Genomic DNA, 14843 nt, shown 5'->3' on the forward strand with positions numbered 1-14843 from the left:
TCCCACTCTATCCTCTGGTGAAGTGGGGGGAAGGGGAACTATGTGTATGTGTCCCCAAAACAAGACAGGAGTTGAGTTAGTAATGTTTTATTCTGAAAGTGGGTCTTGTCATCCAAGCTTTTTTCTTGGCCCAAGGCTAGTTATCTGGATGACTAACCCTGGCCCCTGCTGTGTCCCAGAGGCTGGGGTGGTGGAAGGAACTAACTCTCTTCTCCCAATCCAGATCCAAGGTGCCAGGCTGGTCACTGAGGCTGGGGGTCTTCTCTGTGGTCACTGCATTCTCCTTCATCAGGCACATCAGGGGTGGACTCAAGAGGTGACTGGGGAGAGAGGTGGGGACGATGCTAGGGTTTCAGCCCCCTTACACACAAGAATACTTAACCTGATGGAGGTCTTGTTCCTTTACACTATGGTCCCACTTAGGGGGAACCCCATCTTTTACAGTGAAACCAGACTGCCTGGTTTTGAATCTGTCTCTGCCCCATCTGACCTGGAGGGAAGCCCTTGACCTCCATGTCTCCTTGCTCACATCTGTAACAGGAGAGTGCAGGATGGGCAGGCTGATTGGATGAGTTTAATAAGCAAGTACTGAGAACAGCCTGGCACTTGATTTTACACTTGATCTTAGCCAAAAGGCTGAGAAGCAGTGGCACTTGATTTTAAAAAGAGAGTAAGCCTTTCTCCCTTAGAGGCAAACTGAGTGTTCTCCTGGCTTGCAGGGAACTTGCGCCCCACTTCCCCTCTGTGTCTAATTTTAAAGGATCCCTTATTCCTTTGTGGAAGCCTCCCTGGGGGCAGTAGCAGGCTCCACTGACAAGGTCTGAGCCAGGTCTAACAGCTCTCTTTTGACCTTAGGTCACTTCCCCTCTGGAGACTTCAGGCTCATGACCTATAAAGTGGGGAGGTGTGTCTCTCAGGTATTTCGCAGGTTGGACATCAAATCCCAGCCACATGAAAGAATTCAGACTCAGGTTCCCCAATCCTGCCTGCTTCCCTAGGGGATGTCTTCCTGGGGCACACTTGGTATCATCTCTGAACCCAACGTACAGCTGGGAGGCTTTGTTTCTCTGGGCTAGGGGCTGCACTCACCAGGGGATCTGGCTGGCCCGAGGTCAGGTGGGCATGCAGCAGAGCAGCCACCTCATCCTGCTCAGCCTCCAAGGCAATGGCCAGGGCACTGGTGCCCTCCTGAGGAACAACGGTGACAGTCAAGTCCTTGAATCCATGCACAGGTCCCCTGCCATCCCCACCTCAGCCCCATGGTGGCTCACATTGTCCAGGAGGGCCGGATCACACCCTGGCTGGGCCAGCAGCAACCGGACAGTGTCCAGGCGCCCGTACTCACTGGCGCACATCAGCGCTGTGGCCCCATCTGCGTCCTGTGCATTCACATCAGCCCCACATGACAGAAGGGCTGCTACCATGTCCTGGCGGCCATGGCTGATGGCCAGCATGAGAGCTGTCTGTCCTGTCTGGGGAGTGAGGAAGAAGGGGACACGGCTGGGGAGGGTTCTGGAAGAGAGGTCAGAGACCAACCCAAAGTAGAAGGGACGGACCAGACCACCACCAGGGAAGAAATGCCCACGCACCTGGGTGGCCTTGGCGTTAACATTCCCCAGATGGAAGAGTCTTTGAACCACAGCCATGTCCTCTTCTCGCCCCACAGAGGTGAGCGCAGCCAGCATGAGGGCTGAGTAGCCAGCCCGGTTCTGGCGGTCAATGTCACAGACCCCTGGACAGTGGAGGGGTCAGTCAGCCAAGAAGCTGACACCCTCAGCCCAACCTGGTTTAACGCTTCCCCAGACTCAGGTTTGCCATCAGTGTAATGGGGGTGGTTACTGGGTCATGGATTTTCCTGCTCCCTTTGCCTCCCAGGTTCTCCCGGGGAAGAGCCACACAGCTCCTGGCTCAGGTTCTGCTCAAATTTCTGCTCATTTCCAGTTGGGTTAGAGACTTGGTTTGGTTTTCTGTTGTATCCCCCAATAACTAGAACAACACTTAGCACATAGTAGGTCCTCAGTAAACTGACGTTCCTATTTTTGTGGCTATCACCCACCATTGTGGGCCCCCCGCCCCCAAGAACTAAGTCCATTTAGGGCACCTGAGTGGCTCAGTCAATTAAGCATCCAACTCTTGATTTTGGCTCAGGTCATGACTTCAGGGTTGTACAATTGAGCCCTGAGTTAGGCTCTGTGCTGGAAGTGGAACTCAAGATTTTCACTCTGCCTCTGTCCCTGTCCCCATCCCTAAAAAGAGTTCTGTCAACTGGTCTACCCTAGTGTCCAAATCTACCCATTTCCATGCAGATCAAGAGAACTTTGGCCTAGTCACCTATTTAAAACCCTCTCACCATCCCCCATTGCTCTTGGAATATAGGCCCTTGTCCACGGCTTTCGAGGCTGTCCTCCGACTTTTGTCCTTCTGGAATCCTTTCTCCAAGGCTGTGTTACAGATGGAGTTGTGTCCCCACCAAAAGATAAAGTCCTACCTACCCTGTACCTATGAATGTGACCTTAACTGGAAATAGGATCTTTGCAAATGTGATCAAGGCAAGGTCGTTATTGTAGACCCTAATCCATAATACTGGTGTCCTTAGAAGAGACACAGACACACAGAAGACCAGTGAAGACCAAGGCAGAGAAGAGAAGCTGCCATCAGCCACAGGATGTTAAAGTTTTCAGGCAGCCACTAGAAGCTAGGAGAAAGGCATGGAGCAGATTTCTTGCTCTGAGCTCCTGAGAGGGAACCAGGCCTGCCAACCTTGATTTTGGACTTTGGGCCTCCTGAACTACAAGAAAACGAATCTCCATTCTCTTAAACCACCACATTGTCCTACTTTGTTACAGCAGCCCAAGGAAAGGAACACTGTGGTGACTGTGACCACCCCTTAAGCACTGGCTCTATTTCCTCTGGGATCATCTGTTACCATTCTGGCCCCCTCCCTCACAGCACCTACTCCAGGCACAGTTACTAGAGCGACTAGGCTGTTGTCTCCCATGATTCAGAAAGTTCCATGAAGCTACAACAGCTTGGGGAGAGGTGCACAGTGAGGGACCTGGGACTTGGATCAGGGTCATGGAGTGGACGCCCTTTAGAGAGGACTCAGTGGGCTAGGAAGAAGAGGGATTAAGTGGTATCTAAAGGGGGGGGGTTCCCCTGGTTGTACGGCATGCTCTCTAGGTGTTCACTGCTTCCACAAGCTTCTGTGACTGGTGGAATGTGGTGAGGGGCACACAGAAATAACCAGAGTGGGGTCTCTGCAGGCTAGCCAGAGCACCCACCTATTTTCCCCTACCCCTCCCACCTGAGGCTTTCCTAAGCCAAAGGATCACCCCACTTCCTACCCTGGTTATGTTTTATGGTGGCCTTTATCCCTATTTGTAATTATTTCATTTTTTCCTTGATGTCTATTTCCACTCCTCCCCATAGCCCATGAGCTCACTGCCATAGGTTCCTGAGAGCTTGCTCATTCCTTCAACCTGCACTTGAGGGTCTATTGTGTGCAGTTCTGGGGCCTGCAGGGCAAGTGGGGTGTGAGGGCAATGGGGAAGAGTTTGAAAGGGGACATAAAGGAGTAGTTAATGGCGAAGGGAGAACAAGAAAGCAAGGGGGCAATGGGGGGCCATGAACAACAGACAGTGGTCCCATGAGGCCCACGGGCTGCTAGGGCCAGGTGACTGGAGAGCTGAAATTTTGGGGGGGTAAGAGCCCAGAAGACACTATGGAGGCGTGGATCTCCGGGTGACCTTACAAGTGGAAGGCTGACGTAGGGCAGAGGTCAAGGTGACAGGGTTGGGAGCAGGGTGTTAGGAATGGAGAAGCCTGGAAATGAGAGCGATGCTCCACAAAGATACTGAAACTGGTGAGGATTCACCTGCAGGGGAGAGTTGGCCTGGAGCTAAAACGGAAGACCCATAAAATCTTTTTAAAAGGGGAGGGGGGCAGCCCCGGTGGCTCAGTGGTTTAGCGCCACTTTCAGCCCAGGGCATGATCCTGGAGACAACCCAGGATCCAGTCCTACGTCAGACTCCCTGCATGGAGCCTGCTTCTCCCTCTGCCTGTGTTTCTGCCTCTCTCTCTCTCTCTCTGTCTCGTGAATAAATAAATAAAATCTTTTTAATAAATAAATAAACGGAAGACACAGGAAGAGTGATTGGAGCTCGAAGGAAGAAGCCTGAAGAAGGGACAGAGGGAATTGTGGTCTGATCAGCGAGAGGCTCCAAGGTACGGCTGAGGGAGGAAGGGGAAAGGTCTGGAGGGGAGATGAGGTCCAAGGATACACAGCCACGGCCAGGCCCTGCGTGCCAGGGAGATGAAACAGCCCCTGCATGGGGAGCACACTGAGGACTCAGGGCCGGGGGGTGGGGGGGGACAGTGGGTAGGCTGACATGGCAGCAAGCAGACAGGAGCAGAGGGAATGATCCATGTGAGAACTAGAACGCCCATGGCAAGGTCTGGGGAGTGGGGGTGGGGGTTAAATGCAAGGAATAAAATGGGTCAGTGAAGCCTTGGGCTTCCTGTGACAGCCGAGCCTGCTCCCCCAGTCACTGAAGCCCCAGGCCTGGGCCCCAGCCCCCTTTAAGGCAGGAGATGCCTTGAATCATGCCTCATGCCCCCTCCCAAGTTCTAGCGCCCGGTTCAGCTCAGAGCACCTGTGCTCTTCCCCAGGTCACCAAGATCTTCAGAGATGGGACAGACCTGTGTTTGGGGGCAGTGGGGTCGGGGAGGGGACAGTGGGAAGCCTCCAAGGGCAGGCCCCAGCAGATGCTAGCCCTGAAGAATGACACCCAGGAAGGTGTCAGAAGGGCTCTTGGTGGTCAGCGTACTGCCCACTGTCCCCTCTACTGTGAGTCCCACAGGGAAAGTAGCTGTACATGGGTGGCCCACCCCCACCCCAGCACTACTGGCACCCAGTAGGCTTTCAACACCCATGTCTGTGAGCTCAGGAACACCTGGGTGTGGGTATCTCAGCTCCAGAGGGGGCAAGTTGGGGCAAGGAATTAGCTAGCAGGGGGCAGGGCATAGAAATGTGTAAAATTGAGTCAATGCAGGACATGGGGATGGAAGACAGGGCACAGTGGCCCAGCCCGGGAGAGTGGTCAGAGCCCTGACCAGTGGGTATCTCTCCCGCAAGCCTGGAGGGGCAGGTGGCTGGGTATCGGGGCCCAAGAATGAGGTGAGTGCCAGGACTGGAGATCCAGGGGCACAACGCACACGGTGACCACTGACTGGCCTCCTCCTGAGTGCCTGGCGCTATTCTACACCTGTGATCACAGCTGCCCAAGGTGGGGGGTTGTTGCATCCCCATTTCCCAGATGAGGAAGCTAACTAAGGCTGGTGACACTAAGTAATTCCTCTAAATTTAGGCCTACCAAATTTTAAAAGCAGGTATTCCGGCGACCCTGCAAAGTGAGAGGCAGAGCTCCAAGTGGAGAGGGCTGAAGGCCCTTGGCAATCTGCCCAGGACACAGGGATCCTGTAACCCTGGAGGAAGGTGCTGACCGGTATCCAGCAGCAAGCTCGAGATAGCCAGGTTCCCGTGGGACACGCTGTAGTGCAGGGCTGTGTTTCCGTTGCCATCGGCCAGGTTCACCACGTGCGCCAGGAGCTCGGGGCCCAGGCGCCCCACAGCGCCCAGCACCCCAGCCACAGCCTCGGCCTGGGAGCGCCGCTGGCTCGACACTCGGAACCACTCCTGGGCCACCAGGCGCGCGGCGCCCTGCGGGGAACATTAGAAAGGCGTCAGAGATGGTCCAGACTGTGATGTGCGTGTTGGGGGGGCGGGGATCTCAGCAGGGGAGGAAGGTCCCGGGAGGCCGCGCCTTTCGGAGGAGGGCGAACAGCCAGTGAGGGTCCCAGGCTCAAGGCACAGGAGTCCTCTCCTCTGGGACTGAGCCTGTGAGAGAACCTAGAGTGGAGGAAGGCGGTGACCGCTCGCCTTTGGGGAGTTCGGGGGTGCGCCTGGGGCTTGGGGCGCACCGTTCTGGGGAAAACGGAAAACTTCAGCGCTGTCCCTGGGCGGAGATCCCTTTGGAGAGCCTGGGACCAGTAGAAGTGTCGGCGCCACGGGGTGGAACCTGGGCCCCCCACCCCAACTCTGCTTTTCCTAAGAGGGAGTGGGGGGTGCCCGATGGGGCCCACGGCTGCACGCGGAAAGGGCTCTCGCTGGCACTCACGCCGTCGCGGGCGACTCCGCGGGGCCGGCTCAGCTGCCGCTGCAGCGCTGCGCACGCCTCCCTCAAGCGCGGGCTCAGCTCACACCTACCAGGTTAGGCCGGGAGAGGCTCAGGAGGGGTCGGGGTCGGGGTGGGGGTCGGGTGGGGGAGGCGCGGCGGGCGGCAAAGAAAGCCGCCGTCCCAACTCCGGGTCCCTAACTGCGCTCACCTGCCCTGCGCACCAGGCTGCGGTTCTGCCTCCGGCTCTGGCTCCCGCTCGGGATCCAGGACGTCCCCACCACTGTCGTCCCCGACATCCCTGCCGCTGTCGTCCCCGGAGGAGCTGCTCCTTGGAGGCTCGGCGGCGCCGTCCTCGCTGTCGCTGTCACTGTCGTCCTCGCTGGACGAGCTCTCGTACCTGGGGCGGGGTGAGAGGCTCCCTGTGGGCTCGTCCTCGCGTCCTGAGAGCTGGGCGTGGCTGTCCCCACTTTGCAGAAGAGGAAACCGGCTTTCCAAGGCCGCTCCGCGAGTCCGCGGCAGAGCCAGGATTCAAACCCCCGTCTCCGTCCCTGCAGGCGCCGCCACGGGGAGGGGGAAGGTGCTCACTCGCCGTTCAGGACTCCCACAAACTGCAGGCTCTTGGGTCCGGGGCTGGGCTGGGCGCCGGGGGTACCATCTCTCCTCTTCATGATGGATTTGAGGATGCCTGGCGGGGTCGGAGGAGGGTGCTGAGCTCGAGTCCAGAAGCCATCAAGCCACGGCTCAGGCAGGGATTGGGACTCACCCGCGGGGGCCACGGCTCTGTCCCCATCCGTGGGTCCCGACGGGTTCTCGTGACTCGGGCCGGAGGCCTCGGCGGGGGTCTCGGTCTGTGTGGCCTTCGCGGCACAACCCCACTGGGTCTGGGTGGCAGCCTCGCGGGGCTGGGGCTGGGGCTGGGGCTGGCGCTGGGCCTCCGCAGCCGCCGCTGCCTCCGCCTCGGCAGCCTCTCGGGCCTCCTCCAGCTCGCGCAGCCGGCAGCGCAGGAGCTCGCTCACCCCGCGCTGGTGCTCCAGGCTGGCGCGGAGCAGCTCCAGCTCGCGCTCGGCGGCCTCGGGCAACCCCAGCAGCGCCTCGGTCACCCACGCGTCCGACTCGAGGGTCTCGGGGGCCGCCTCCACGCCGGCCTCCTGGGTCTCCGGCTCCGCCTGGGCCCTGGCGTCTTGGGTCTCCGGCACCGCCTGGGTGCCAGCGTCCCGCGTCTGCGGCGCCGCGTCGGGGATCCCGGCTGCGTCGGGGACCTCGAGCGCGCCCTCACCGCGCCTGGAAGCCGGCCCGTCGGGGCCGTCGGCCCAGGGGCCGGCCCTGGCGCGGACGCCGCGCTCGGAGGTGGCGAGGCGCTCGGTGAGCCGCCGCAGCTGAGCTAGCTTGTCCGGGCGCGCCTCGGCCTCCGCGTCGGGCTCCGGGAGCCCGCGCCCCGCCAGCAGCCGCGCCTTCTCCGCGCGCAGGGTGCGCACCTGCTCCTGCAGCTCGGGCAGCGCGCGCGCCTGTTCCTCGAGCTCGCGCAGGCGCCGCAGAGCCGCGGCCATCTGCTCGCGCACCAGCTGCAGCTGCGCGGGCCCGGGGGAGGCGGGGGCGGGGGCGGGGTTGGGGGCGGGGCTGCTGCGGCCGGACCCCCGCGGGCTGCGCGGGACGGCGCGGCCGGGGCTGGGCGCGCGCTCGTGCGCCTGCGCCAGCTCCAGCCGCCGGCTAGTTTCCAGGAGCGTGTGCTCGACGCGCGGGTTGCGCGCGGGCACGCGCGGCGACAGCAGGAGCCCCGAGGGCGCGCCCGGGGAGAGTGCGCCCGACGCTCCTCCGTCGTCGCTGGCCAGGGATTCGCTGGAGGTCCAGGCGCCCGGGCTGCGCGCACCGGCCAGGCCCGCCCGGGGTGCACGGGGGCGGCGCGCAGGCGGGGGGCCCGGGGCGCGGCGGGGGGCGGGGCCGCGCTCCAGCTCCTCCACGTACTTGAGGAAGTCCAGGTCCAGGTGGAAGCCGTAGGGCGTCTCCACGGAGTAGGGCGAGCTCGGGCTGCGCGCGCCCGCGGTGGGGCCGGGGCACAGGCGAGGGCCGCCCAGGTCTGCAGGCATGACGGGGCGGTCAGGCTGCGGGAGGGGGGCGACCCGGGAGAAACTGGACAAGCGGAGCGCGTCCCCCACCGCCCCCACGACAGCCCCGCGCGGCTCCACCTGCACCAAACCCTGCACACCTGCCTTCGCGCATGCGCATGCCCGAGGACCAAATGCTTCTCTGCACCAGAGTCATGCAATCCCACCCTTACTGAGCACCTGCTATGTGCCAAGCACTTTTCTAGGCGCTGGGGACACATCAGTGAACAAGACAGACAAAACCCTGCCCTCTTGGCGGAGATAAATACACATGATCATTCCAAAAGGTGCTTAGGGCTAATAATAATAATAAGATGAAATACAGGATAATTGGAGGAGGTGCGTGACTTTGGCTCTAGTTGTCAAGGCAAGTTTCCTGCGGAAGGGACTTAAAAGTTAAGCACTGAAATGACGAGGAGGAAGCAGCTGGGGACACAAGGTTCTTAAAAGAAAACAGCCAGAGCAAAGGCCCTGGGACACAGTGAGCAGGGTGGACTGGAGTAACAGCAGGGTGGAGGTGAGAGTGTCAGGAACAGAGTGAAAGAAGGGAGAGGCGTAGGAGAGGTGGGGGGGCAGATTGTAGGGAGCCTCCCGGGTTGCAAGGAGTTGGGATTATATTACACGCATTAGGGCACCATAGGCAGGGTTTAGCAGGGCCATGACATTATCTGATGGACGGTTAGAAAGGGCTCTGTGGCCACATGCAAAAGAGGGAACCACAGGTCTGTGTCCATGAATGGGCACCAAGTATCAATCCAGACACACACATGTATCCCACTTTGCACACTCACCGGGCAGGTTCTGATTCAGGGCAAACTTGGCCATGTTTCCTGGAGTAGCTGCCAGACACACCCTGGAAAATGTCCCCAGAGGGGGTGAGGTTGGGGCCGGCCCCATCCCTCTGGCTGTACCTCTGGAGTCAGCTTGGATTCTAAGTAAGGAAACAGACCCCCACCCACCCTCCCACACACATCTGTCCTGTCCTCCCTGCTCCCTCAAGGGGCCTTGGAATGTTCGAATGAACGAATATGGGCATCCCCAGGTCCAGGCCTCAGCCCGCTGGGCAGGAGGAGGCAGGAAAGGCATCAAGAGAAGAGAGGGGAGCGATCAGAGAACAGGAGTGAGGGGGCGGGGAAGGGTTCATTCCAGACCTGCTGTTTTCTCAGTCCCAGGGCAAAATTAGAAATTGGTGCTCAAAGGGATGAGGTGTGAACCTTCAGAAGAAGGTGAGAGTTGGAAGCCCTTCATGGGCTCATTAGAAATTCATCTGGTCAGATTCTGCATATTAAAAAAAAAGAACAAAATAGGATCATTTGAATTCTTTTTTTCCTTAGAGAAATACAAACAAGGGACGCCTGGGTGGCTCAGTAGTTGAACGTCTGCCTTTGGCTCAGGTCATAATCCCGGGGTCCTGGGATCCTGGGATCAGGCTCCCCACAGGGAGCCTACTTCTCCCTCTGCCTATATCTCTGCCTCTCTGTGTCTCCCATGAATAAATAAATAAAATTTTTTAAAAAGAAAGAAATGCTGAGGATCCCTGGGTGGCTCAGCAGTTTAGCACCTGCCTTCGGCCCAGGGCGTGATCCTGGAGTCCCGGGATCGAGTCCTGCATCGGGCTCCCTGCATGGAGCCCGCTTCTCCCTCTGCCTGTGTCTCTGCCTGTGTGTGTGTGTGTGTGTGTGTGTGTGTCTCATGAATAAATAAATAAACTATTTTTTTAAATCTTTATTTATTTTTTATTTATAGTCACACAGAGAGAGAGAGAGAGGCAGAGACACAGGCAGAGGGAGAAGCAGGCTCCATGCACCGGGAGCCCGACGTGGGATTCGATCCCGGGTCTCTGGGATCGCGCCCTGGGCCAAAGGCAGGCGCCAAACCGCTGCGCCACCCAGGGATCCCTAAATAAACTATTTTAAAAAAAGAAAGAAATGCAAACAAGATATAATTTTGCATCTGAGATTTTACCAAGTGGCTTGGGAGAGCCTTGTGGGAATGATGGAGAGGCACCAAGGATGCAAATTAATTGATACCTGACTCCCTAGGATGTCTCGAGTGGAGTGCCACAGGGTTCTGCTCCTGCCTTGTAGAGCCTGTAGAGGAACCATAAGCACCCAGGTTGTCAGAGCTGTGGCTGTACGCAGGGCTGGGGGCAATCTTCAGGTAACATGATGGAGACTTGAAGAAACTGAGGGACATTGGGCCACATCTAATGTGATATTTAACAAGGACAGTCGGAAAGCACAGGGTAGGAAAAATGGGGCTTCGAAGAGCCCACATGAAAAACCTTTGAGGAAGGGAAAGCAGCTTGTCTTGAATGCTTACTGCATACCCTGCCTGATTATGCAACCCCCATACAATCCTTTGAGGTAGATACTATCATTCACATTTTCCAGATGGAGAAACTAAGGCACAGAGTGACTAGGACAACTCCCTGTGGGAAATGCCCTCACACTGGGCTCTGCCTATCTTCTGGGGACCTCTTGCCCCCCAGCCTCTACCACCCAGGTGCCTGCCAGACCCAACTGTCCTCTCTATGACCAGTGGCTCAATGTGCCAACCGCGTGGCAGTCTTTGCCATCGCCCCTTCCAGCCTCCTGCACTCATGATGACCACCTCCATGCCTGACACCCCCTGCTCCACTGCCTCTCCCTGCCTATGTCCAGGCTATGTCCCTAAAACCTCCCTCACCCCACCCCAAGACAGTCAGGGCCCCGCCCAGTCCTGAAGCAGCTGTTTCCCGTCCCTTCACACCGGCTGAGAGGGGCTGGCCAGCAGGGCAGCCAGTCATCAGGGAGGACAGCCAGTGCTCTCACAGCTTGTTTTCAGGAAACTGTCAGGGAAGCGTTGTGTTGTGGAAAAAACCTGGGCCGATTTAGGGGTCCAGGCCTGCCTCACACAGCTGGCAGTGTGACTCAATGGGGTCAGCCCCCTCCTTTGGTGACCTGGCCACACCCAAATCCGAGGCTCTAGGAACTCAGAAAAACAGCTGTGGACAGCCAAGACCCAAATCAGCTAGAGCAGCTGGACAGAGAAGCTGGCCTGAGAAATGAGTGCCCCAACATTGGTAAATAACAACAACAACAACACTTTTGTGATTCACCATGGGCCAGGTTCTATTATAAGCAATTTATGGGTATGGACTTAAAAAAAAAAATCTTAGCTAAAAACTCTAAGGGAGTTTTTCTTATCATTACCCTTTACCCTACTGCACAGATGGAGAAACTGAGACACAGAGCTATTAAGTCACCCGTCCAAAGTCACATATAGGCAGAGGCAGGATTTAAACCCAGGCACAAGGGATCCCTGGGTGGCCCAGCGGTTTGGCGCCTGCCTTTGGCCCAGGGCGCAATCCTGGAGACCCGGGATCGAATCCCACATCGGGCTCCCGGTGCTTGGAGCCTGCTTCTCCCTCTGCCTGTGTCTCTGCCTCTCTCTCTCTCTCTCTCTCTCTCTCTCTCTCTCTGTGACTATCATAAATAATAAATAAATAAACAAACAAACAAACCCAGGCACTTTTGCCAGTGTCTCTGCAGCGGCCACCCACTTGATGGCCTTCTAGAAACAGCTGCCCCCTCCAGGGCAGGGGCCGAGAGCCCGAGGGGGTTCATCCCTCCCAACCTGCATCCCTGGCTCTCCCTGCGTTTCCCCAGTGGGGGAAGAAGCCGGCCCACACCACGGCGGCTCCAGGGGCTGCGGCCTCAGCGGAGTGGGGGTGCGCCCTCCTCCTCTCCGCTCCCTGCGGGAGATGCTGGCTAGATCCGATCCTCTGCCTGAGACCCCCTCATTAGGCCGTCAGAGCCGACGCCATACGCCCCCACTCCCGCCCCAGGGACTATTTCGGGACTCGGAGTTGTGATGAGGGAACCTGATGGGTGGGGGACTCGGCGGGCAATGCGGCTCCCGGTCCTGGGAACGGGGGTTCTTGCCGGCTCGAGGCCCTGAGCGGTAGCACCCCCTAAAGTTGGGGCGGGATTCTCGGCCCCCTGATGAAGGGGGAATGGAGGCTGATGATGGTAGGAGGGGGAGGTACTCAGGGACCCCTACCCCCAAAGCACACACACACCCCAGGACGGCCTCGTAGAGACAGAGCAGTTTCCTGCAGGAAACGCCGCCGGGCGGTTCCATCCGCTCCCCATTGTCTGCCGGCCCGGGGGCCGTCGGTTCCTCCCCCCAGCACCGTTTCCGTATCACCCCCCCCACACACCCAGGTCCAGAATGAGGGGCTGGAACCGGGTCCCCAGGCTTTCCAGGAGCGACGCTGGGAAAACCCCGGAGTCAGATGGGGCGCTAGGGGGCGAACAAGCCCCCCACTTGGCTCCTAAGGGCGGGAGGAGGGCGACCTCGGGAATCCGGAGCCCCCTACTCTGCCCCTGCCACCTGGGGCGCCCGGGGTGGGAGGGGTCCCAGGAGAGGACCCGAAGCCCGCCCCCTCGCCGGGCGCTGAGCCCGCAGAAGGGCAGGAGGCGCAGTGCCCCTTCCCGGGACGTCCCCTAGAGCCCCCCAGAACCCCCATCTGTGGCCCCGAAAACTGGCGCTTTACCTGAAGCCGCAGCCCCCGCCGCGCCCGCACCCGAGCCCGCCCCCTCGAAGCTCGGGGACAGGTTATCAAGGCCTCGAGCCTAACTGATGGCCACGCCAGCCAACCGGCGCCCGAGGCTCTGCGAGCTGTCCAATGAGGAGGCGAGGTGGGCGGGGCCGGGCCGGGCCGCGTGGGGGGCGGGGCTGAGGGCGGGGCCTGAAGTGCCGGTCCCCCGCGCGGGCTGCAGGGAGGAGGAGGGAGGGAGCAGGGTGGGGGCGGAGGGGAGCGGCCAAGTCCCGGCCAGCGCAGGACTAAGGAGCTGGAATTGATGCTCTGGGCGCTAGGGAGCCGTGGAGAGGCAGCTGGAGACTAACCCGGTGAGATTTGTGTGCTCGGAAGCTCCTTTGGGTGGAAGCTAGAAGGACCGATGCTCAGGTCCTAGTGGTGGGTGAGGTACCAGGACCCTGGCTCTTTCCTACCACAGGATCTTTGCACAAGCTGTTCCATCCTCCTAAACTCTTCTTCCCTGCACATGGTCACGTGGGCATCTTCTATTCTGGGGGGGCTCGACCTGAGTGTTCCTACCCCTAAAGGCCTAATGTGGTCCCTCTCCAGTCTCTGTCTTTCCCATGGCTCCGTTTTATTAACCTGATAGCAACTTTCACTATCCGAAATCCGAAACGGAAAGGATCTCTGTCACTTATGTGATTGCTTGCTTGCCATTTGTCTCCCTGAAGTGTCAGCACCGTAGGAAAGGGAACTGATTGATTTTGGTCACTGCTTCATCCGGGATCCCTGGCACACGATAGGTGCTTAATAAATGTTTGTTGAGGGCAGCCCGGGTGGCCCAGCGGTTTAGCGCCGCCTTTGGCCCAGTGCGTGACCCTGGAGGCTCGGGATCGAGTCCCGCGTTGGGCTCCCTGCGTGGAGCCTGCTTCTCCCTCTGCCTCTATTTGTGTCTCTCATGAATAAATAAATAAAAATCTTAAAAAAAAAAAAAAAATGTTGAGCAGCCCTGGTGGCTTAGCGGTTTAGCGCCCCCTTCAGCCTGGGGCGTGATCCTGGGGACACCGGATCAAGTCCAGCATCCGGCTCCCTGCAGGGAGCCTGCTTCTCCCTCTGCCTGCGTCTCTGCCTCTCTCTCCTTCTGTGTCTCTCATGAATAAATAAATAAAATCTTTTAAAAAAATGTTTGTTGAATGATTTGGGGGGCATATTTAAAATGTTTTTAAAGTAGGCTCCATGCCCAACGTGGGGATTGAACTCATGACCTTGAGATCAAAAGTCACATGCTCTACCAGCTGAGCCATCCAGATGCCCCAGGGAATGATTTTAAATTACATTTAATTCTTTAGCCCATTTCACAATTAATTTACCACTTACTGAGCACCTAATATACACCAGGCACGGCAGGTCCCTGAGGAGTCACAATTCCTACCATCCTGGGCCACAAAGCTAAGAAGCAGAGATAGACTTTTATTTTAAGATTTTATTTATTTATTCATGAGAGGCACACAGAGAGAGGCAGAGACATAGGCAGAGGGGGATAGACTTTCAAGATAGGGTTTATGGTAAGGGGGTCACAGGATGGGATAGGAGGAAAAAGGAGGAGCAAATCCTTGACTTTCAAGGTCCAGGGAGGCAGCCAACAGTGGTGACACAGAATTATGCTCCATGTGGGAGGAGCCAGGGCATCTGCCTTTGGCTCAGATCATAATCTCAGGGTCCTGGGATCAAGCCCCGCATCAGGCTCAGCAGAGAGTCTGCTTCTCCCTCTCCCTCTGCCCCTCCCCAGCACATGCCCTTCCCACCCCCAAATAAATAAATTTTTTTTTAATGGGAAAAACTGCACATGCAAAGGTAAATAGGAAGCTCCATCCATATATGGGGAGCTTTGTCTAGGCCAGTGTGTTGGTGGGAGGAGAGCTGGAGGGACAGGCAAGAAAGGTGCTTCTGAAGCAACTCAGACTTTATCTGATTAAATGAGGCCCCTCCAGAGGCAGCTTAGTGTATTCTAGTTTCATCTGTCTTGTTCATCCCAAACAA

General features: G+C 58.0%; 2 protein-coding genes across 14 annotated transcripts in view; one reads left to right on the plus strand and one right to left on the minus strand.

Moving 5' to 3' along the window:
* Positions 1-14843, plus strand: part of HNRNPM (heterogeneous nuclear ribonucleoprotein M) — a 276948-nt gene that overhangs the window by 145761 nt on the left and 116344 nt on the right. The window lies entirely within an intron of this gene.
* On the minus strand, positions 72-12920 carry KANK3 (KN motif and ankyrin repeat domains 3). 3 transcript variants are annotated; one of them, XM_077860167.1, is made up of 13 exons: positions 12819-12920; positions 10309-10368; positions 9430-9556; positions 9070-9131; positions 6940-8250; positions 6762-6861; positions 6385-6642; positions 6177-6261; positions 5503-5719; positions 1590-1732; positions 1272-1472; positions 1090-1188; positions 72-320 (listed from the first exon to the last, which is right to left on the minus strand). In XM_077860167.1, the coding sequence occupies exons 4-13, from the start codon at positions 9101-9103 to the stop codon at positions 243-245; spliced, it is 2526 nt and encodes an 841-aa protein (XP_077716293.1). In that variant the 5' UTR covers positions 9104-9131; positions 9430-9556; positions 10309-10368; positions 12819-12920; the 3' UTR covers positions 72-242. The 3 variants fall into 3 exon arrangements, with proteins under 3 accessions (XP_077716293.1, XP_077716295.1, XP_077716294.1); XM_077860169.1 differs by having other exon boundaries at positions 6385-6573; positions 12819-12918; XM_077860168.1 differs by lacking the exon at positions 10309-10368 and having other exon boundaries at positions 12819-12873.

Source organism: Canis aureus, chromosome 19, assembly GCF_053574225.1.
Source record: "Canis aureus isolate CA01 chromosome 19, VMU_Caureus_v.1.0, whole genome shotgun sequence".
Classification (NCBI taxonomy): domain Eukaryota; kingdom Metazoa; phylum Chordata; class Mammalia; order Carnivora; family Canidae; genus Canis; species Canis aureus.

Coding starts and splice junctions, on each gene's coding strand:
- KANK3 (XM_077860167.1), bottom strand. CDS start 9,103: ATGGCCAAGTTTGCCCTGAATCAGAACCTGCCCG. Junction 8,251..9,069: donor CCTGAATCAGAACCTGCCCG/GTGAGTGTGCAA, acceptor TCATGCCTGCAG/ACCTGGGCGGCCCTCGCCTG. Junction 6,643..6,761: donor GTGGGAGTCCTGAACGGCGA/GTGAGCACCTTC, acceptor TCTTCTGCAAAG/TGGGGACAGCCACGCCCAGC.